Here is a 21,216-nt window from a genome sequence, read left to right on the forward strand (position 1 = left end):
CACTCCGCCCGAGCTCGGCAACCAGAGCCGCCAAGGGCTGAGCCCTCCGCGCCGCCCAGGGGGTCGTTCAGTCTGTCCGCCCGTCCGTCCGCGCGTCTATCTGTCTGGGTTCCGGTGGGTCTACGGGGGCGGCGTGGGGGTGCTCCGGCCGGCTCCGCCTGACTGTGCCCGCTGCCCGGGCTGCGGAGTGCTCAGGATGGGGGGCTGCTTGTAATCAGAAGGGGCGCTGGCATCTGGGTGGGGGTGTTGGGGCTGCTGTCTGTCTGGGATCTTAAGGGTGGTTGCGGTGGGGGAGCGTCTGTACGCACTCTGGGGATGGGGGGAGACCTGTCTGCCTGTCTGTGACTTGGAGGGGTCATCTGTCTGTGTGGAGGCATCTCCGTGTCTATCCGTTTGTCCGTGCTGGCCGGGGGGAGGCTCTGCCTATCTGGCCTTTGGAGAGGTTGTCTGCTCGCCTGTCGGGGCCGGGGAGAGGGTCTGACAATCCACCCTTTTCGGGAGGCGGGTGTCTGTCAGCCTGTCCCTGAGGGAGGGAGGGTCTGCCTATCTGTCAGTGGAGGGGGCTTATCTGTCCACCTGTCGGTGAGGGAGATCCATCCTTGGGGGTGGGGGGGGAGGTCCGCCTGTCCGTCAGGGTGCAGGAGTTGGGGAGAGGGGGGTCTGTCATCTATCCGCAAGGGAGGTCATCTGTCCATCAGTCCGTGCGAGGGGAGGGGGTCTGACCATCTATCCGCGCAGAGGGGTGGTCTGTCCGCCTGCCCGTCTCGAGGGCGGGGGCCGGCGGCCGGAGCCCCGGATGCGGCGGCGGGGGGGCCATGAGCCCGGGGGCGGGCAGCCGGAGCGGGCCAGCCCGGGGGGGCCCTGAGCGGCCCATGCGGGGCCCCGGGGTCGGGGCCGCCGGGGCCCAGGGCCCGGGCGCGGGCGGGGTATGGGGGGCACCCTGCGGGTGGCAGTGCTGGGAGCCCCCGGCGTGGGCAAGACGGCCATCATCCGGCAGTTCCTGTACGGGGACTTCCCCGAGCGGCACCGGCCCACGGCCGCCCGCCGCCTCTATCGGCCGGCCGTGCTGCTCAACGGCGCGGTGTACGACCTGAGCATCAGCGACGGCGGGCCCGGCCCGGCCCCGGCCCCCGCCGCCGGTTCCGCGGCCGCCCCCGCGGCCGCAGCAGCCTCGGCCGCCAGCAGCAGCAGCGCCTCCGCCTCCTCGGCCGCGGCCTCGGCCGCCACCAGCGCAGCCTCCTCGGCTGGGGACGCGGGCCTCCAGGTGAGCCAGCCCTGCCCGACTGGGGGGCGAGGAGCGGGGCGGAAAGAACTGGGCACGCTGGGGGCTGGGCACGCGCGTGCAGGGGCTGGGGGGCTTTGTGTGTCTGGCATGAGGGTCAGGGAGCATGCGTGTGTCCAGGCTGGGGGATGGACGGGCAGAGGATGCTTCGGAGCCCATTCCCGGGAGAGCCGAGGCTGGGGTGGGAGGGGTGCCAGGGGGCTTTGGAAAGGCCCTGTCTATCCCCTAGGAGGGCATATCTATCTAAGTCTCAGGTAGGAGCACGTGGCCTGTGTGTCAGCATCCTTTGTGCGGTCTGCGGGCTGCCTGGACCCTACCTCTGCACATGATTCTGGGTCCAGACAACGTGTGGTCTGTTAGAGTGCGTGCCCTCTGTGGGCACCTTGTGTCTGGAAACCCAGAACTCTTGGTCCTGGAGAGCCTGTGGTGTCTGTACTGTCATCCTGAGCTCTCTCCACTCCTCTCTGGAAGGACAGATCACAGTAAGGCACTCTCTGAGGACTGGACCCAGCAGGTTGCAGGCTCCTAGAGAGAGAATAAGCAGATATGTACATTGCCTTCCTTGTGCCAGGAATGGGGTAAAGGGCTTCTTACAAACATTATCTCATCTGACCCCACAACAGTCCTGGGATGTAGGTGCTGTTATAATCCCTATCTATAGGTGAGGAAAAACTGAGGCAGACAGAAGTAAAATAACTTGACAAGTACCGCACAGCGACTAAGGACTGAAGCCAGATTTGAACTGAAGTCTTCCTGACTCCAGGCCCAGACTTCCATCTCCTTCACCTACCTTCCCTCCCCACCCCTTTCACACACACACCTGCCAATTACATAGAACACAGAATGCCTTTTCCACTTTTGTTATTATGGGTCATTTCAGAGGTCTGGCTTTGGGGTGGAGAGAGAGGATTAACTGAAGTTCCCATCACTCTCTGCTCCCCCGAGGAATATGTGGGGTGGGGTGAAGGGTAGTGTTTAGAACATAGCGAGGAGAATTCTTGGAAAAGAGAATACTGGAGGTGAGAGGGACCTCAAAATGTCAGAGTTGGAAGAGACCTTAGAATTTAGAACAGAGAATGTGGAGCCTGAAAGGACTGTCAGAGAATGTCAGCTCTTGGAAAAACACTTAAAATAGGACTTCTTAACCTGGAGTCCCCAAAATCTGTGAACTTGGAAAACAAATTAGTTTTATTCCAATATATTTGGTTTCCTTTGCAATCTGCTGTATTGCATTTTATGCATTTGCAAACGTGAGTCTGAGAAGGGGCCCAAAGGCTTCACCAGGACTGACTGCCCAAGGGGTCCATGACTCACCAAAGGCAAGGGGTCCCTATCTTAGAACACAGATTGGAAAAGTTGGAAGAGATGGCCACTATCTGCTCGTAACTGCCTTTCTGCTCCCCAGGGTCCAGGGTTTTTCATGCAGCCCCAGGAAAAGCTCAAAGGCATGAACCCCTAATGGTGGGATTTCAGGCACTCTCACAGAAAGTCGGGATACTCCGGGACAGGAAGGACTCCTCAACATGCCTAAGATCCCACCTGTTCACTTTGTAGAGCCATCCCTGGGGAGGGGGGAAAGGGGGAGGAGCCAGGACCAGGAAGGAGGGCCACTGAGTAGGTAGAGTGAATGAGAGGAGAACAGAGCTAGAGATTCACTTATTAAGTACTTGCTATATGCAGAGCCCTGTCCCAAGCACTCAGGGCAATAGGAAATTTAGTCAAGAAAAGGTTGCTGCACTCAAGGAAATTGCAAGGGCCACATTCTCGGAATTTCCTCCATCAGCCCTTGTTGGGTTTCTGCAGATATTTCAGAAACAGAAAAGATTCCTTGGCTTCCTTTCTCTTGGTTTTCAGCAGACTGAAAGTGACCTGAAAACTGGGACTATTTCACTTTTATTTTTATATCTTCAGGGCTTAGAATAGTGCCTTTTACACCATAGATGCTTAATAAATGCCTGTTGATTGATTGATCCCCATCTCTGTATCCCCATTGCCTAGCTCAGGAGGTGGTACACAGAAGGTGCTTAATAACAGCTTGTTTATTGTTTTATTCATTTCTTGGTTGGGGGCCCAGAGTCAGTCAGCATTTATTAAGTACCTACTATGTGCCAGGCACTGTGTAAGCACTGAAAAGGCAAAAGAGAGTCCCTGATTCTTGAGGAGCTCAAAACCTAACAGAGGAGAAGACAAGGCGACAAAACATTCAAACAAGCTTTATACAGGATGAATAGGGAATAATTAGCAGAATGGAGCAGAATTAAGAGGGTTTGGAGAAGGTTTCCTGTAAAAAGTAGGACTTTATTAGGGATTTATAAGAAGCCAGGGAGGTCGGTGGTCAGAGTGGAGGAGAGAGGTCCAGACATGGGGGACAGCTAGAAAGAATGCCCAGAGCCAAGAGATGGGCCTTGCTGGGGAACATCCAAGAGACCAGGGTCTCCGAAAAGAGGGCATGTAGAGGAGTAAGGTGTGAGAAGACTGGAAAGGTAGGAGATGGCTGACAAACCGAGGATTTTGTATTTTTGTATTTGTGTTTTGTGTTTTATGCTGGAGGAAATAGGGAGCCACTGAAATTTGTTGACATCTGTGTTTTAGGAAGATCACTTTAGCGATTGAATGAAGGACAGATTGGAGTGGGGAGAGACCTGAGGCCAGCAGACCCACCAACAGGTTATTGCAATAGTCCAGACTCGAGGTGATGAGGGCCTGCATGGGGCAGGGACATATTGGACAGAGAGAGATGCTACAGAGGTGAAACTGATGAGAGATACTGAAGAGGTGAAATTGATGAGAGATAATGCAGATGTGCAACTGGTGAGATATGCTGTGGAAGTGAAATTGATGAGATGTTATAGAAGCGAAATTGATGAGAGATACCACAAAGGTGAAACTGATGAGAGATGTTACAGAGGTGAAATGCTTGGGCCTTGGCATTGTGTTGGATGTGGGAGAGATAATGAAGAATCCAGAATCACTCCCTAGATTGGGAACCTGAGGGACTGGGAGGATGGTGTTGCCTTCTACAGTGATAGGGAATATAGGAGGTAGGGAGGGTTTAGCAAGGATGGGGAACCTTCGGCCTCCAGGCCACATGTGGCTCTTTAGGTCCTCAAGTGCACCCTTTTGACTGAATTCAAACTTCATAGAACAAATCCCCTTAGTAAAAGAATTTGTTCTGTAAAACTTGGACTTAGTCGAAAGACTACACACAAAGACCTAGAAACTGAGACCCAGTTACATGAAGTGACTTGCCCCAAGATCAAATATGTGGAAAACAATTTGAACTCATCATAGGGTCATAGATTTAAATTGATAAAGGAACTCTGAGCTCATCCCACTCAATACCCCCATTTTACAGAGAAGGAAAGTGAGGCCCAGATAGAATGACTCAGAGAATGAGGATCAGAGCTGGGATTTGAGACCAGGGCCTCCGACTTCAGGCCCCCTTTGAAAAAGCTAAATCAGTCTCCAGGCCTAGGGACTGTTCCCAGCAGAGAGGAAGTCACCAGTCGAGCTGCTCTGTTTCTTTGCAGGCCTTTCTGATGGCTGGAGCAGGCCTAGGTTTCCTTTTGGGTGTCCTGGTTGGCCCCCATTTCTCCCCACCCCTTCCCTATAGGCACCCAGCCAAGAGTAGCGAGGCAATAAATATTTGCTGCATGACTGAATGTCTGTGCATGTTTGTGTCTGTGCCCAGAGAAATGTGAGGTGTTGTGATCTGGAGCGTTCCTGTGTCCACTGGGGGCTATTGGGGCCCTACCAGTGGAGGCCCTTGACAGTCCAGGTTCTGGGTGCAGCTAAGAGGTAGGTCTGGACCAGGGTGTGGGGCTCAGTCTATGGACAGAATCATCGGTCAACTTGAAGCCAGGGTCACAGTTCAGCCTGGCACTAGACCTGGGGTCAGTCTATAGACAAGGTCAGAGTTCAGTCTATGACATGGCTAAGGGCTCAGTCTGTGGACAGGTTCAGGGTTTAGTCTCTGGGCAGCCTTGGGGATCACTTTGGGACTGGGCTTAAAGCCCAGCCCATGCCAGAGTGAGGCATCCTCTGGGTCTTCCCTGTGGGCAGCTGATGGTCTTTCTCAAAATGCACTTAGAAGCTGGGGAGGGGGCTCCAAGCATCAGAGTGTAGAATCAACAAGGACTTGTTCACTTGATCTCCAGCTCCCAGAGCCCCTGCAGACAGGGAGAGGAACGGTTCCTTAGGGGTGCCAGGGCCAGTGGCCTTCCTCTAGTCCCAGACTCTTCTTTGCCTAGGTTCAGGTCAATCATAGTAGATGCCAGCTATTCTTTCTCTGCTCATAACTTGTTAGTAGTGAACTAGATTAGTCCAAAGCCCTGAATTCAGATCTTACAATGCCACTTGCTGTGTGACCTCAGGTAAGTCATTTCCTCTTTTCAGGATCTCAGGTTTCTCTTCTGTGATATGGGAGATAGCTATGACTTCTGAGGACTGACCCTAAATCTAGAAACGAGTTCTGACTCTAGAAGCAGCCTCCCTGGTCTCCAAACAGGCCAGCTGTGGGTGCCCTCTAGTGGTCACTGAGGGACAGACACTCCCTCCCTGCTCCTTGGGCACCTGGCCCAGAGATGGACCCTTCCTTTCCCACAGGGTGAGACTGACCCTCCCTCTCCTCCTCTCAGGAGCTGCCAGACCTGAAGGACTGGAGCCTGCAGGACATGGACGCCTTCGTCCTGGTTTATGACATCTGCAATCCAGACAGCTTCGACTATGTCAAGGTGTTGAGGCAGCAGATTGCAGAGAACAGGTGAGAGGCTGGGGTGGGGTAAGAGCATGGGGAGGATCAGTGAGGGGACTAGTCAAGAATGAGCCAGGTCACCCAGCCTGGACCTGACACCCCAGAGCCTACCCATCTCACTCCAGAGACTTTGCAAAACTCAAGGATCTAGATAAAGGTCAGCTATTAGAATTATCAGTTACTACTCTTCCCCAGGTCTGGGTGTGTTCCTGGGAGCTAGAATAGTGGGGATGTGCTGGGTACCTTGGTTGAACAGACTTCAGGGACCATCTACTCTGACCTTGTCATTCTACAGCTGAGAAAACTGAGGCCAATGGAGGTTTAGTGACTTAGAATCATAGATTCAGAGTCGGAAGGGACTTCAGAAGCCATCTACTCCCTTTATTTTATAGCTGGGGAAAATGAGGCCTAGGGGGCTAGGTAACAAGTGTCAGAGTTCAGGTTTGAACCTCGAGTTCTGGACCCAGCACTTTCTCCATCATGCCCCCACCTCAAGGTCACACAGGAAACAAGTGGGGGCATAGTCAAGATAGAAAGTACAGGGAAGGACAGTCTGGCTCTCCCACCCAGCCTCCTCCACAAAGATCTAGAAAATGCATCAGACTGAATCCAGTCTGGGGAAAAGTCACAGCAAGTCATTTTTCCAGCCCAGCAGGGCTGAGAGAGACAAAGAGGTCTTCAGACACTGGGGCCAGGGTCTGGTCAGGAGTGGGCCATGCATTGCACATTCCAGTCTGGGGACTGACAGAGACCTGAGACCAGCAGCTGGGCAGGAATCAGAGGAACAGGAAGAGATCCCAGAGGATCCCTGAACTGGGGCAAGGTGGACGAATGGATGCCATTGCGCAGCTCCATCACCACTCCCAAGGTCTGAGTCAGCTGGGTTTGGGGGAAAAGGGCATCTACACCTACAGGTGGTGGTTGTTTACTGAGCAAGGAAAAGGTTCAGAAGCCAACAGAAGCATCACTCTGGGCTCATCCCCGGAGCATGGAGGAGACTCAGTCTAACCTCCAACCCAGACTGCACTGGAATGCCCAGAGCAGGAATCTCAGACCAATGGGGAGTTGGCAGGCCTGACACTGACCTGTAGAACCTCCAAGGGAACTAATAAGGGATCATGCAGAGCTCATGTCAGAAGGGCAGTAAGTATACCTCACCTTGGATCATGTTGGGGGAAGCTTGTAGGCCCCCAACCTGAGCTATGAAAGCAGAAGAACATAAGAGAACACCAGCTAAGGCCAGAAATCCCTTCCCTCCCCAGAAGTGCATAGAGCCCAACATTAAGTTCAAGTTCAAAATAAGAATCTCATCATAAAAAGCTATTATGGAAACAGTGAAACTGAAGAAACAAATCCAGAAGAAGAAATCCAAAAACATCTGTAAAGAAAACTACAGCTTGGTCACAAATTCAACTAGAATTCCTGGAAAAGTCAAAGCAAGAGTTTAAAAAAAGAGAGCTAAAAAATGACTTCTTTAAAAAACAAATGAGAGATTTAGAGGAAAAATGGGGAAAGAAATTTCTTCCTATGGAAGAAATGTATGTAAAGAGAATTAAGCAGCTTGGAACAAAGATATAGAAAATCTTAACCAAAAGAATAACTACCTGAAAATTAGAATTGACCAAATGGAAGCTAATGACTCCATGAGACATCAGAAATATTAAAAAGATAGTCAAAAGACTGAAAAAAAATAAAAGAAACTGTGAGGTATCTCAAAGCAAAAACAACTGACCTGGAAAACAGATTGAGGAGAGATAATTTAAGGATCATCAGACTACCTGGAAGCCATGACCAAAAAAATAAAAAAGAGCCTAGACATTATGTTTCTAGAAATCATAAAAGGAAACTGCCTGGTACTCTTAGAATTAGAGGGCAAAGTGAAAATTGAAAGAATCCACTGATCACCTCCTGAAAGAAATCCCAAAATAAAAACTCCTAGGAATATTATAGTCAAAATTTGGAGCTCCCAGATCAAAGAAAATGTACTAATAGCAGTTAGAAAGAAGGAATTCTACTGAGGAACCACAGGTTCACAAAAGATCTAACGACCATCACTATAAAGGAGAGGAGAGATTGGAATGTAATATTCCAGAAGTGAAAGCGTCAGGATTTCAACCTAGCTCTTCTGACCGCAGAGTTTCAGTCTCTTTCCAATATTCCACAGGCCAATGAGGTCTCTAGGGAGTCAGTTTTGCACTGGGATCCTTCTTTGGCTCGTTCAATCTTAAAGCTGTAAGGAGCAGCCATCCAACCTTCTCATTTTTCAGAGGAGGAAACTGAGGCCCAGAAAATTGAAGTTGTTTGCCCAAAGTCAAACAGAAAGCACATGACAGTGCCAAGATTCAAACTCAGGCCCTCTGACTGAGGGCAGGTACAGCTTAGTTTCCATTATACCAGGTGGCTTTGTCACCATTTTATCCTCCTCTCCAGACCCTCTAGCACCAATCCCTATCGACCATAGATGGTGGAAGAATGTCGCTGGTTATTTCAATTTAGTGCACCCTCATTCAAGGGCGCTTGGGTGGAGGCTAGTGGGAACCCTTGGATGGAGCGTGAAGGTCAGTGCTTCCTCCCAGGTACAGTTCATGATCACTGTCACAAGGGGGTGCTGCTGAGAATCCCAGCTGTTCGGTCAAGTCCAGCTCTCTGTAATTCCATTTGGGGTTTTCTTGGCAAAGATAATGGAGTGATTTGCCATTTCCTTCTCCAGCTCATTTCATAGATGAGGAAACTGAGGCAGACAAGGTTAAGAGACTTGCCCAGAGTCACATAGCCAGTGTTTGAGACCAGATTTGAACTGAGGAAGATGAGTCTTCCTCACTCTAGACCCAGCACGCTATCCACTTCACCCGCTTTGTAATTTTTGGTACTTATGAACCCGAGTCTCAGTTTCCTCTCCTGCAAAGTTAAGGGGATGGACTCTAAGACTCTTTCCAGATGCGAATCAGTTATTCCAATCCTCTCCTCAGGACAGTGACAAGGCCAGGAGCTAGGGAACCCTAGTCTAATGGAAAGAGCTTAGGGAGGCTAGAGGTGAGGACCAGGAGGCTCCCAAGTGTGTAAACTCCCTCCGCTGATGCACATGAAGACCTTCTCTACAACCCAGAGCACTGAGAATTTGGGTAATTCTCCCAGGGTCACACAGCCAGAATATGTTCAATGGAATTTAAACCTTGGTCTTCCTGTCTGAGGCCAGTTCTTGACCCATCATACCACACTCCTTCCCAGCAGTTCAGATCCTTACTGTGATAAAAATAGCTGTGATCTTGAACAATCTATTCATCTCTCTGGATTTCAGTTTTCCTCCTCTAGAAAATGAGTGGGCTGCACCAGATGGTTTCTGAGATAATAATAATCGCTAGCATTTTATAGTGGCTACACAGTGCCAGGCACTGTGCTGAGGACTCTACAAAAATTATCTCATTTGATCCTCATAACAACACTGCAAGGTAAGTGCTATATTATCCCCATTTTACAGTTGAGAAAATTGAGACCGAGACAGGTTTAAGTGACTTGCCCAAGGACACATAGCTCCTAGGTGCTGGGGACCAGATTTGGACTCAGATCTTTGCTGACTCCAGGCCCAGGTATCTATGCACTGTGCTACATAGATGCCCAGGTCTTTTCCAGATTTAGGTTTGGGATCCTACGATTCTTGGAGATACCCAAACAGGGTTTCTCTCCCCCAGTCTGTTCTAAGCATTGATGGGAAGGACATCATCACAGGCTCCCACCTACCTTCTCTCCCAATCTTGTCCCCGCTGCAGGCCAGCAGGAGCACCAGAGGCGCCCATCATTGTGGTGGGTAACAAGCGAGACCAGCAGCGACAGCGCTTCAGCCCTCGCAGGGCCCTGGCTGTGCTGGTGAAGAGAAGCTGGAAGTGTGGCTATATGGAGTGCTCAGCGAAGTACAACTGGCACGTGGTCCTGCTCTTCAAGGAGCTGCTGAGCAGCGTCCTTGCTCGGGGCTGCAAGCACAGCCACCCTGCCATCCGTCTGCAGGGAGCACTGCACCCCAACCGCTGCAGCCTCATGTGACTGACGCCAGCCGCTGGACTCCCCCGTGCTGGTGCCCAAAGACTTTCCTGGTACTGGAAGCCCCATCTGGATGCACTTTCTGCTGGGAGATCCGAGACTCACTCTAGGCCACATACTTTATTGGAGTTGAGGAGGGCGAGGCTGGGGAACAGAAACCCAGACTCCAGGCCCTCCTGAGATGGGACAGCAAGGGCCAAGGGACAGGCCCCAGGCCAGGCAAGGCCACCGCTAGGGCAGGAGGGCCCCTGCTCAACACCAAGGACCCTGATGCCAGGGCTCGGGAGGGTGACCCCGCATGTGTCCCCCAAGGGCTAGTCTATCCTGCTCAGGGCCAAAGCTGACAGAATAAAGAGGAGAAGAAAGGCCCAGCTCCATCTCTGGGGGGGATGGACTGGGGGCTGTGGCTCAGGCCAGGAGGGATGACCGCAAGCTTCAGTCCCTCCCCTGCCACTTCTCGCTCTATGACATTGGCCAAGTCCCAGAGCTAGGGGTCACCTAACCCAAGCCATATCTGAGAGAATCCTGAGAAAGGAGGCAGCAGTGGGGCATCCCCAAACCCATAGTCACACAGCCTTTGCTTGAAGACCTCCAGGGGAAAGACCCAGCCCCTTTCTGGGCAGTCTGTTCAGCTTTGGGATGGCTTTATTAGAACGTTCTTCCTGCAAGGCAATTCCCAGTTCTGCTCCCCACGGCTCTCACATCCGGCCCCCTCTACACAGCACCAAACAGGCCCAGTTCCTTCAGATAGTCCCCTCATGGATTTGAATTTGGTTTTTTTTTTGAGGCAGTTGGGATTAAGTGACTTGCCCCAGGTCACACAGCTAGTTAGTGTTTGAACTCAGGTCTTCCTGACTCCAGGGCCAATGCTCTATCAACTGTGGCGCCACCTAGCTGCCATTCCAGATGACATGCACTCTAGGCACTTCACCTTGCTGGTGGCCCTCCTCAACGGTCCTTCCCAATGAGAACCAAACAATGTCCCATGTTCCCCTCTCTGAGCCTCAGTTTCCTCAGCTGCAAAACAAAGGAGGTTTCTTCTAGCTTAAAATATGACCCTTTAGAGGTGGCCTCGCCCAACCTGGGGGTCCTCTCCTTCTGGACAGAGCCTGGCAAGGACAAGTGGGCAGCATGGGACCCCCGGGGGATCTGGTCAGTTGAAAAGCAGGCCCCCAACTGGAAGCTGCTGCTGCCCTAGCATGCCATCCCTAGCATGCCTCGGACCCTCCCCCGCCTAGCCCCAGTCAGCCCCTCCCAGGGTAGGGGAAGAACTCCAGGTGACCCCCCCCCCCCAATAAACACACTGAGGGCAATGGACATTAGTTTACTCTTTTCAGCTCAGAATCTCTCAGGGCCAGGGGGAGGGGGCGGGGGTCTTCAGCAGGGCTGGGGCCTGGCCTCGGGCTCGCTCACTCGCTCTCTTCTCACACACACATACACACACACTCTCTCAATATATTAGATTTAAATAGATCTGCTATGCCCACTTATACAGTACAGGGGAGGGATGGGGGGACAACCCAGACCACCTGCCTCCCCCAATCCCGAAAACCATAAACTTAACAAGTCAGCCAGTCTCCGCCCCTGTCTTTCCCTGACATTGGTCCCTGGACTCAGGGAGCGGAAGGCTGATGGGTCCAATGGACCCAGTTAGAACTAAGGCCACATAGTAAGGAAGAAGGGGCTGGGGGGGCAAACATAAGGGAGGAGCCTCAGCTGGGGGGCAGCCCAGCCCAGCCATGGTCTCATGCCCAGTCATGGTCTCAGTGGTCCCATGGAAGAAGCTCTAGGGCCCCCTCCCGTCATAGAGGAAAGGTCTGGATGGGCCTCGGATGAGGTCACATCCAGGCATCCTCCCCCTGCCTGCTTTCTCCCCTTGGCACTTGAGCCAGGGGCTCCAGGAAGCCTGAGAGAGCCGAGTGCAGACCCTGCCAGGCCCTGTGATCAGCTGAAGGCCTTCGGGGTCCCAGAGGTGTAGGAATGCGGGATGGCTTTCTGTCTGGCTGGTTGTCCACCCGAGGACGAGCACATGGTCTTAGTGGGTCTGCAGCCAGGGACAACCTAGCTGGCCCTTGTCCCCGCCCCACCTGCTCTTCCCCTGAGCCCTCAATTTCCACCTCACTCCAGCCCGCCTCTGGTACCTCCTGCACATCATTGAGAACAGGGCAGTAATTACTCTCATCTGAAGAGCTGGAGAGAGCAGGTCCCCGGCGGCGGCCTGGAACCCTGGCATCCCAGGTTTCACCTGAGCCATTGGGGACGGGGGCCAGCCCATTGGGAGCTGGCCCCATCCGGGAGGCCTCTCCAGGGGGGCCATGCTTGCTCAGAAAATTGAGGGAGGATGAAGATGAGCTAGAGGAGCAGTACGCAGAGTCAGGGGCCACAGGCTCAGGGGTGCCCTGGGGGGCCTGGGGCAGGGAGGCCCTTTCAGCCTCTAGTGCCTTAGAGTTGGCCAGGAATTCCTCCTCTAGGCAGCGGTACAGCTGTTGCTCCTGCCTGGGGTCCAGGGGGGCCTGGAAGGTTCGGGCCAGCTCCTCAAGCTCCTGGCAGAGGGTATCCACCATCTGCAGGGGCTGGGGGGGCTCTGAGACTGCGGGGGGCTGGACCCGGGCACGGGGAACTGCAGGGCTCCTCGCCCTGGGCGTACTTCTGCCAGAGCCACAGGGGCGAGCCCATGAGTGCTGCCCGTCTCTGTCTCGGTGGATGAGCAGCATCGTCTGGTCCTCCCGACCCTGGCTCTGTGCCCGCCGGGCAGGGCTTGGGGCTGCCAGGCGGGCATCTTTGCCACTGTGGGTGCCTCGAGGCCGACCTCGCTCGTCTACACGGGGACTGGGCCCAGGGCCCCGATCCCGGGACTTGCTCCGGTGAGCTGGGGGTCTCCTGAGTGGAGCTGGGACCCTGGTCACTCGTTGGCTGTTACTGTCCTTCCGAGGTCCCGGGGACCCCTCTTCACCCCGGCAACAGCCCAAGATGCCACTCTGGGCAGAGGAAGCTGATGAGTCACTGTCACCTGAGCAACGGCGGGACCTGGGGGGCAGCTGATCCCGGGGCCTGAGGGAGACAAGGGGAGTTGGGGTCGGAAGACACTGAGGACTCAAGGAATAGGAAGGCTTGTGAGATGGCATCCCTTAGGTGCCTGGGGCGCAGGCCGCCTGAAGCCTCTTCTTCATCAGGGACAGAAGCCCCCCTCCGCCCTTACTTCCCCAGGCAGGCCACCCTCCCCCCACCAGAGGAAAGCAGCCCAAGGCTGGGGAGGGGGGCGGGCTGGCTGCACCCAAGCCTGGACTGTTAGTTTGGGTTGCCATGGAGACAGGAAGCCTGCCACACTTTTTTCCTGGGAATGAGTCATAGCTGGGCGGCCAGGGTGCTCTCTTCCTGCGCCACAGACCGGATGCACAGTTCCAGGCTTGGGGTAACCCATTAAGGACCAGACTGGGATAGCAAGAATCTTCACTCCCCTAGTCCTTTCTCTCTCTAAGCCTGACCCAGGCCCTACCTCAGTGGGTTTGATTGGCGAGTCTCTGGACTGTCCCGATGGCCCCGGGGATTTGTAGAGGCCTGAGGGGAACCTGGTCCCCCAGCCCCAAGCCGGGCAGGGAGCCCCTCAGGCCGAGAGCCTCGGCGCTCCCCTCCTGGGGTAGGGCACCCCACATCTGGCCAGCGCTGAGCCCCAGGACTGGAGGCTCGAGGGCCGGGAGCCGGGGATGCCTTCTGTGGGGAGAAGGCCAGTGCCCTAGGCAGGGGCAGCCGGTGAGCTGCAAAGACAGAAGGGTAGGGTCAACATGAGGAATCCTATAGAGTACTCCCAGGGTCATTGGACCCCTCCACCTCTGAGAACCTTTCAGCAATACACATTTCTCTGCCATGCACAGGATTAGGCCCCTAGATGTGAAAACCGGGTAGTGTAGACTAGGGCCCTCACTTTTACAGCCTGAGGCCCAGAGCATTTGCTGGAGAGTCAGCCTTCAAAGTCAGACCTGTCAAGTCTTGACTCTGATACATGCTGGCTGTGTGACCCTGGGCAAGTCACTTTACTAATGTCTCTAAGACAACTCTCACATAGGACTTCTTAACCATTTTTGTCATAGTCACTCCCCCGCCCCAGCAGTTTGGTGAGAGCCAAGTACCCTTCTCCAAATCACAGTTTTAAATGCATAAAATGAAAAACAGAGAATTACAAAGGAAACCAATTACATTGTCAATTTTAAAGACACCCATTGGTTCCAAGACCATGAGGTGGGGGGCCCTGATAGAGGGAATTCCTCGCCCTACATTTGGTGTAGTAATGAAATCCCAAACCTGTTCCAGGGTCACACAGATTGAAAGTAGAGATTTGAACTCAGGGGCCCTTTCCACTAGGTTATTTCCCAGGGCTTGGCGAATATTGGGTGCTCTGGCCTAGTAGGCGATAGGGACCTGGCTGGGTCTAAGGCTGACACAGAGAGGGGGAGAGGCTCCAGGTGAGTGAAGGGTTCCCTCCACGCCCCATCCCATACTCACAGATGGAGGCACACCGGCACGGATCATGCTTATCCAAGTAATGTTCCAGCGTGTCCCAGCCTCCTCCCACCCTCACCATCACATGGCTTCGAAGGACCTGAGGGGAAAGCAAGTCCCGGTTCTTGGAGCCCACTGCCCTCAGAGCCCCATCCCACAACCTGTGTGAAAAGCAAGGTACCCTCGCTGCTGCCTGAGGACTTCCCTTCTCTGGAACCTGGGGATGGGTGCTAGGGCAGAGGACGTTCGGCTGGTTTATTCACCATCCCAAGAAATGTCCCCAGAGCAGCCAGCATCTCCACCCTTGTCCCTGGGCCCTAACCTAGCCAGGGCCCAGAGATTTTAGATTAGGGGACAGAGAGACGAGCCTGGAGAGACATACTCGAACAAAGATGAGGGCGCTGGAGTCCCCCACTCTGTACTTCCCCTCCGACACTTTGATCATGGGGAATTGGTCTGGGCAGGTGCAGTGGCCCAAAATCTCTCGAACCTGTGAAGACAAAGAAGTTGGAGCTCAGAGGTGAGAGGCCAAGATCTCCCCTTGGCCCAAGGTGGGGTGTGGGACGGGGAGAGGCAGAAGAGCCAGCAGAGGCTCATGGGGGGAGGAACTTTAAACCTAGATCAGAGGGATAGAGAATCCAGCTATTTTGCCCCATTTCTTCCTCAAACATATCTGGAGACTGGCACTCTGGCTCCCTAGTTCTCTCACAGACGGGTGGGAGGGAATAGGGGCAGGGCCCCAAATCTGCTGGATGTTTCTCCTGGGCACTGGAAAAAAGTGAAGGTATCTAGCCTCTTCTGCCTGGTTCCCTGGCCTCCCCACCAAGGAGATAGGGAGATGGCCCAATGGGAGTGGCCAGTGGCTTGACATGCTATGAAGACCCAAGTATGGTCCTATCTTCCCCTCAGTGCTAGAAGGTTTTTTCCTCTCCTCTCATTACCTGTCCCCAAGGAAGATATAAGGGGTCAGGAAAACTGATGGCATGGAGACCTTCGGGCTCCACTCCCACCTTCCCCCACCCATCACTTGAGAGAAGCTGAACCCTTGGGAGCTGGGAGCTAAGAAGCTCATAGGACCTTGCACCAAGGCCGAAAGGGGCCTCAGCAGTCAACTGGTCCAAACTTCTCATTTTGCAAATGAAACCCAGGATGTAAAGACCACACCAATAGTGTCAGAGCCCAGGATTAGAACTCAGAGTGCACAGAGCCCTGGGACTGGCATCAGAAAGACCTGAGTATAAATGCTGCCTCAGACTAGCTTAACAGCTGTGTGAGCCTGGGCAAGCCTCAGTTTCCCCCTTTGTAAAATAGGAATAATAATAGCACCCACCTTCCACGGTGATCAAAGTAACATTTTTAAAGCACTTATCCTAGTGCCTGAAGAGCTATTATGATTATTTATAACGTTAGCTATTATTATTATTTATTATTTACTATTATTATGTGGCAAAGGTAGCATTTGAATTCAGGTCTTTTGACCTCAGTGTCTTCCTGTTGTATCCCCACTGCCTCTGTGTTGGGACTCCCAGCTTCTCTTCTCAAAGGTGAAAAACATGGGACCTATCTCGCTAACATCTCCTGGGGTGAATAAGTCCCATCTCCCTAGCCAGGTCAGGAGATGCCCCTGAGGGCAGCTGGGAGGCCCTTGTGAGACTCCAAAAGCTGGGCTCCCCAGGAACACCCAAAGAACACTTTCCGAGGATGCCTGCCCTGGAGGGGCAGGGAGAGAGGATATGAATGCAAGGTCAGGGCAGGAACACTGAGTTTGGAAGCAGAACTGGCTTGGGTCCTACTTGAGCCTTCAAATTCTCTGGGCCCCAATTTCTTTCCCTGGAAAATGCCTCCAGGGTCTCTTCCAATTCTAGCACTATGAAAAGGAGAATAATACTGACTAGAATTCAGGCCTTCTCCTTTCCGACTCCCTAAGGCACCTCATTCCAAACCTCAGCAGAATCCCAGCTCCCATGGGCCGTTTCCCCCTCAACAAGACCACAAGGGCCCAGGCCAGCCTCTGTAGTCCCCCTTCATCTCACCTCATCCCCAGCTCTCCACCTCTGGACCCAATGACTGCCCTTCTGGCCACTCTCTGTCCCTAATCCTAGAGCCTGGCACAACTTTGAGTCACTGGAGGGAAGAAACCGGCCTTGCCCTCCTGTCTTCAAGACCCTCAGCCTTCTTATGAGGCAACTAGGGTGGCTCAACAGATACAGGCCTAGATCTGAAGTCAGAAAGAGCCGAGTTCAAATATGACCTCAAACACCTACTAGCTATGTGACTCTGAGCAGTCTGCCTCAGTTTCCTCAGCTGTGAAGCAGGGAGACTAACAGCACTTATCTTGCAGGGTTGTTGTGAGGATGAAATGAGGAATTTCTAAAGTGCTTAGCCTGGCACATAATAGGTGCTTAACAAGTCTTCCTCTCTCCCTCCCTCCCTCACTCTGTACAGTTGCTGTCTACCACAGAGCAAGTTTTGGGGCTGTCCAGTGCTCTGGGGTTCCCCTCATTGATGGCAGCTCACCCAGAGATACCACCAGGGGGTGGTCTACCCCAACACAGAATCTACATAGAGGCCCCTCTTCTGCACCCCAAGACCTCCCCAAAGTTACCCAACTGCCCAGTATGGAGATCTGAGACCACCAAATGCTTTCCTGTTGAATGATTCAAGGACTAAGTATGAAGGCAGTCCAGGGAACGGGTGAGGTCCCCTTGGCTGCGCCTGGCTGTCAAGTTGTGGAACAGGCCTGGCCCTGGGACCCAGGCTGTCTGTGTGTCCCCGCCCAGCTGGGTTGGCCCAGTGGGGGCCTTTCCCATCTCCTGACTCTCCACAGCTACCGCCACCGTGGCCCGGAAAGAAATAAGCAGGTGGGGCCGTCTGGCAGCACTTACAGGGCTGCCCTCCCAACCTCTGCCAAGCCTGGAGCAGCTGGGGCTGCAGGGTACTCACTGCCTGGGTACCCCAGCTTGGGAGCCAGCCCTGGCCTGTCTGCCCCCAGGCTTCTGGGCTCTCTCAGGTCCCAGGCCAGGGATCTGGGGCAGCAAAGACCCCCTGAAAAGACCTCAAAGATCCCCCAAAGACTGTGCTCTTACCCCATAACTCTGGTCTGGAATTGCTAAAAATACAGGCCTTGCTTTTCCCTGTGGGCTTCATTGTAGCTGGGCTGCTCTGGAAAAAACCACTAAGAGTGCTGGCCCCCTCACCCCCACCCCAGGAGGGGGGAGAGACAGGCAGAGCAGGAGGGAGACAGCTGGAGGAGCTAACAGTCACCCTGCCCAGGCCTGATGCCTCCAGGTGAGAAGGGCAGGGGGCTCTTCTCTCTCTGCCCCCCTCAGCCAGGGACCTCTGCCAGCCCCCGGTCCCTGTCAGACTAGGAGGGCTGTAGTGAGCCTGCTATGTGAGCCTGGCCAAATCCCAGCCTTTCTCCGGTACCCTCATGACTGGGAGATGGGTAAAATCACCTCTGTGGGCTAAGGAGGCCAGGGGTCACCCTCTCCACATACTCAAAGCTCCTCTCTTCCTTTCTGCCCCTAAAGCAATCACTATACCAACTGACAGCCATGCCAGGTGAGGCAGGGGATAGAGTCAGGCTTGGAGTCAGTTCAAATCTGACCTCAGATGCTTACTAGCTGCTGGACCCTGGGCAAATCACTCTGCCTGCCTCAGTTTCTTCATCTATAAAATGAGGATAATAGTAGCACATAGCTGGCAGGGTTGTTGCGAGATCAAATGAGATAATCTATGCAAAGCACTTTGCGAACCTTAAAGCAGACGACACACGTCATCATTGTTCTATTATGAGTTTCTGGCATGCCACTATGAGGATGGGGCTGAAGACTCGGGGTTAGCAGGGAATGGGACAGATTTCTTGAGGCTCAGGGAAGAGAGAGGAGAAAGATGAACACAAAGAACATCTCTTGGGGAATGGCAGACACCGGAGGAGGCCTTAGACGTCATTTTACAGATGAGGAAACTGAGGCCCAAAGTGGTATAGTGTTATTAGAATCCTAGAATAGAGCTCTAAAAGAAGCCAGCTAGTCTAACCCCTTTCATTTTACAGATGAGGAAACTGAGGCATCAACAGTCCACTTTTCCACTCCCCCATAAAGCAGTTGGGGAGAAGGTGGCATCCCAGTGCCCGCAGCCCACGCATCTCTCACCAGCTCATCCAGGTTTCGGAGATCACACAGAGTCATCCTGGGTCCTCGGCTGGGGTAGGCCCCAATTCCAAAAGCTGGGTCCTTGGGCTGCTGGTCCTGATCCTGGTCCCCAATGGTGGGTGGCCCTGGTTCCCTGGCCTGGTCCCTCAGTTCCTCCTCAATCTCTTCCTCCAGCTGGATGAGCATTGGGGCCAGCACCCCAAACTTGGAGCCCCTTCGGGCCACTTCCAGCAAGCAGAGCACAAAGTTCTTCTCATTCTTGCGTAAAACTAAGTCATCTGTCTCAAACATCAGAACCTCCGGGATCCCCAGTTCTCCTCGGCACCAGGCGATGAAGTTGGACACATTGTCTCGGGCCAGGAAGGAGCCAGGGACGACTCCCTGGGCCTGGAACACCACCTCCCTCGAAGGCAAGCGCAAGCGGCTGGCGGCTTCTGGGTGGCTGCCTGCGAAGTCCCTGGCTATGCCATTGACATTGTTGGCATGGCGGCACAGCACCGCCCCAGTCTCCAGAGCCTCCAGGAAGCCCCCACCACCACCAGGGACTGCAAGGCCGTACAGGGCATTCAGCCACTCAGCAAGGTCTTCCTTCATAGCATCCAAATACTCCTCGCTGGACCGGAAGGGCCGGATGCTTTTAGAGGCAGAACACTGGATACTGGTCTTCTCCGCCATGGCTGGGACTGGGCTGCTGGTCATCCCTGGGGCCCTCACTGCTGCAAGGAGAGAGAAGCCAAGTAAGCCCCAGGATGGAGAGAGGGCAGGAGGCACCCCAGGAAGGGGCTGCCAAGGCTGGCTGAGGCCTCGTTCTCTTTCACTCTCGTGTGCCTTTCTAGGGGTGAACCTTAGTACATAGAACAGGGGGTGTCGGGCCGGGAGGGGCCTGAGGAGAGGGGGTGTCGGGCCGGGAGGAGCCTCAGAACAGCGGGTGTTGGGGCTTAGAGGGGTCCGAGGACAGGGGATGTCGGGCTGGGAGGGGCCTCAGAAGAAGGGGTGTAGGGGCAGGGAAGGGCCTGGGAGAGAATCGGTTCCAACTCCTTTATTTTACATACAAAAACTGAGGGTCAGAGGGAAGTGACTGGTCCAAGGTCACCACAAAAACCAGTCCACCCCGATTTCTCGCTCCTAGGGCTCCCTTCCACGCCCCGAGGGCCCCCAGGTCAGGTTTTCCTGGGAGTCTCTCCCTGCCGCCCACCGTGCCTGGGTGGGCTCCTGCCTCGGACTTCTCCAGGCTCCATCGATCGGCCCTTTGGGGGCGGGGCCTGAGAAAGAAACCGACAGGGGCGGGGCCGGAGCCGTTCTCAGCAGTTGGGGGTGGGGGGAGGTGGCAGGCGGGGGAGCCGGGGTCTCTCCCACCTTCGCCCCAAGGCCGGGGCCGCGGGGAAGCCTCAGTTTCTCCCTCCGGGCAGGGGGCCGGAGCCCGAAGGGGGAGAGTCTCGGCACGGGCGGGGCCCAGGCTCCCGACACCTGGCAGTTAGAGGCCCCCCCAGCCCCACCCCGGGCTCACCTGCCTCACCCTGCTCGCCCACCGTGATCTCCAAGCGCCGCCCGCAGCCCGGAGGCCCCGGCTGGGCCCGGGCAGCGCATGGCCGGCCACGGCCCCGGGGGGGCTCTCCGAGGGTCCCGCCACGCCCCGGGGGCTGCCCTCGGGCCCCCGCCTCCACGCCGCCCTCCGGGTCTCCCCCCAGGCGCGCCGGGCAGGGCGCAGGCTGGGCCCGACTGGTCTGGCCTCCGCCGCCGGCAGAAAGAGGAAAGAAGCCCAGCCCCGAAAAGCCCCGGCTCCCCTCCCCCCGCCCTCCCTCCGTCTCATTTATTATTTTTTTCTCTCCTCCCCCCTCCCGCCCCCCCCCAACTTGGAGCCCAACCAGAGAGGGCGGGCGCGCATCGCTTAAAGGGCCAGCGCCCCGTACCCTGCGCGGCAGCTTCTGGCGGGGGTGGGGGCTCCCCGAGCTCCCCCCGAGCCCGCAGCGGGGAGAGGGAGACCCCCGGGGCGGCGTCCGTGCCCACCTGTGCCCCGGGGTGCCCGTGGATCTCCAAGCGCCTTATCCGCAAGGACCGCCGCCAGCGGGGAGGGGATGCCCGGGGTCTCCGTGCGCGCTCCGGACTGGACCCCTTCAGACTCCGGGCACCTTCATCGTAGGAAGCCCCAGAGCGGACCCTCCTCTCCTCCCAGGTGCAGGGGAGGGGTTCCAGGTAGGAGGCGAGGGGATGAGGTCCCCGTGGCAGAGGAAGCCCCACAGGGTCCCTGCCCGGGGAGGAGTGGGAGAGGCCCGGGAGCTGACCAGCCCCGCTAACCTTGGCGTCCTAGGCTCTGACCACCACCCGCCCCCACCCCTCCCGGCGCTTCCTCCTATCACTCTGCCCAGAGCCCGCCCGGGACTAATCAGACTTCCACCGTAGGCTCCGGGTCCGTGGGAGTAGAGTGGGGGAAGTCACTATCTCAGTCCCCCTTCCCCCAAGCCTATGGGGAGGGAAACATTCCCAGCCCTTCCTCG

The 21,216-nt window shown here is 55.1% G+C and overlaps 2 protein-coding genes across 8 annotated transcripts; one reads left to right on the top strand and one right to left on the bottom strand.

Annotated features, from left to right (window-relative positions):
* Positions 1-626: 626 nt before the first annotated feature.
* On the top strand, positions 627-10,436 carry RASL10A (RAS like family 10 member A). The gene is made up of 3 exons (XM_072600046.1): positions 627-1,264; positions 5,920-6,044; positions 9,803-10,436. The coding sequence occupies exons 1-3, from the start codon at positions 929-931 to the stop codon at positions 10,071-10,073; spliced, it is 732 nt and encodes a 243-aa protein (XP_072456147.1). The 5' UTR covers positions 627-928; the 3' UTR covers positions 10,074-10,436.
* Positions 10,437-11,379: 943 nt separating this feature from the next.
* Positions 11,380-20,820, bottom strand: GAS2L1 (growth arrest specific 2 like 1). 7 transcript variants are annotated; one of them, XM_072600045.1, is made up of 6 exons: positions 20,729-20,820; positions 18,722-19,437; positions 14,950-15,057; positions 14,571-14,667; positions 13,567-13,825; positions 11,380-13,121 (listed from the first exon to the last, which is right to left on the bottom strand). In XM_072600045.1, the coding sequence occupies exons 2-6, from the start codon at positions 19,418-19,420 to the stop codon at positions 11,909-11,911; spliced, it is 2,376 nt and encodes a 791-aa protein (XP_072456146.1). In that variant the 5' UTR covers positions 19,421-19,437; positions 20,729-20,820; the 3' UTR covers positions 11,380-11,908. The 7 variants fall into 7 exon arrangements, with proteins under 7 accessions (XP_072456146.1, XP_072456143.1, XP_072456141.1 ...); XM_072600042.1 differs by having other exon boundaries at positions 18,722-19,434; positions 20,729-20,804; XM_072600040.1 differs by lacking the exon at positions 20,729-20,820 and adding an exon at positions 20,632-20,653.
* Positions 20,821-21,216: the final 396 nt, after the last annotated feature.

Source organism: Notamacropus eugenii, chromosome 4, assembly GCF_028372415.1.
Source record: "Notamacropus eugenii isolate mMacEug1 chromosome 4, mMacEug1.pri_v2, whole genome shotgun sequence".
In the NCBI taxonomy this organism is placed as follows: Eukaryota; Metazoa; Chordata; class Mammalia; order Diprotodontia; family Macropodidae; genus Notamacropus; species Notamacropus eugenii.

Excerpts from the sequence above, each read along its gene's own strand:
- RASL10A (XM_072600046.1), top strand. The coding sequence starts at position 929 with ATGGGGGGCACCCTGCGGGTGGCAGTGCTGGGAGCCCCCGGCGTGGGC. Across the intron at positions 1,265-5,919 it reads CTGGGGACGCGGGCCTCCAG|GAGCTGCCAGACCTGAAGGA; the intron begins GTGAGCCAGCCC and ends TCCTCCTCTCAG. Across the intron at positions 6,045-9,802 it reads CAGCAGATTGCAGAGAACAG|GCCAGCAGGAGCACCAGAGG; the intron begins GTGAGAGGCTGG and ends TCCCCGCTGCAG.
- GAS2L1 (XM_072600038.1), bottom strand. The coding sequence starts at position 19,959 with ATGGAGCCTGGAGAAGTCCGAGGCAGGAGCCCACCCAGGCACG. Across the intron at positions 19,438-19,916 it reads CAGGAGCCCACCCAGGCACG|CAGTGAGGGCCCCAGGGATG; the intron begins GTGGGCGGCAGG and ends CTCTCCTTGCAG. Across the intron at positions 13,122-13,566 it reads CGCCAATCAAACCCACTGAG|GCCCCGGGATCAGCTGCCCC; the intron begins GTAGGGCCTGGG and ends TGTCTCCCTCAG.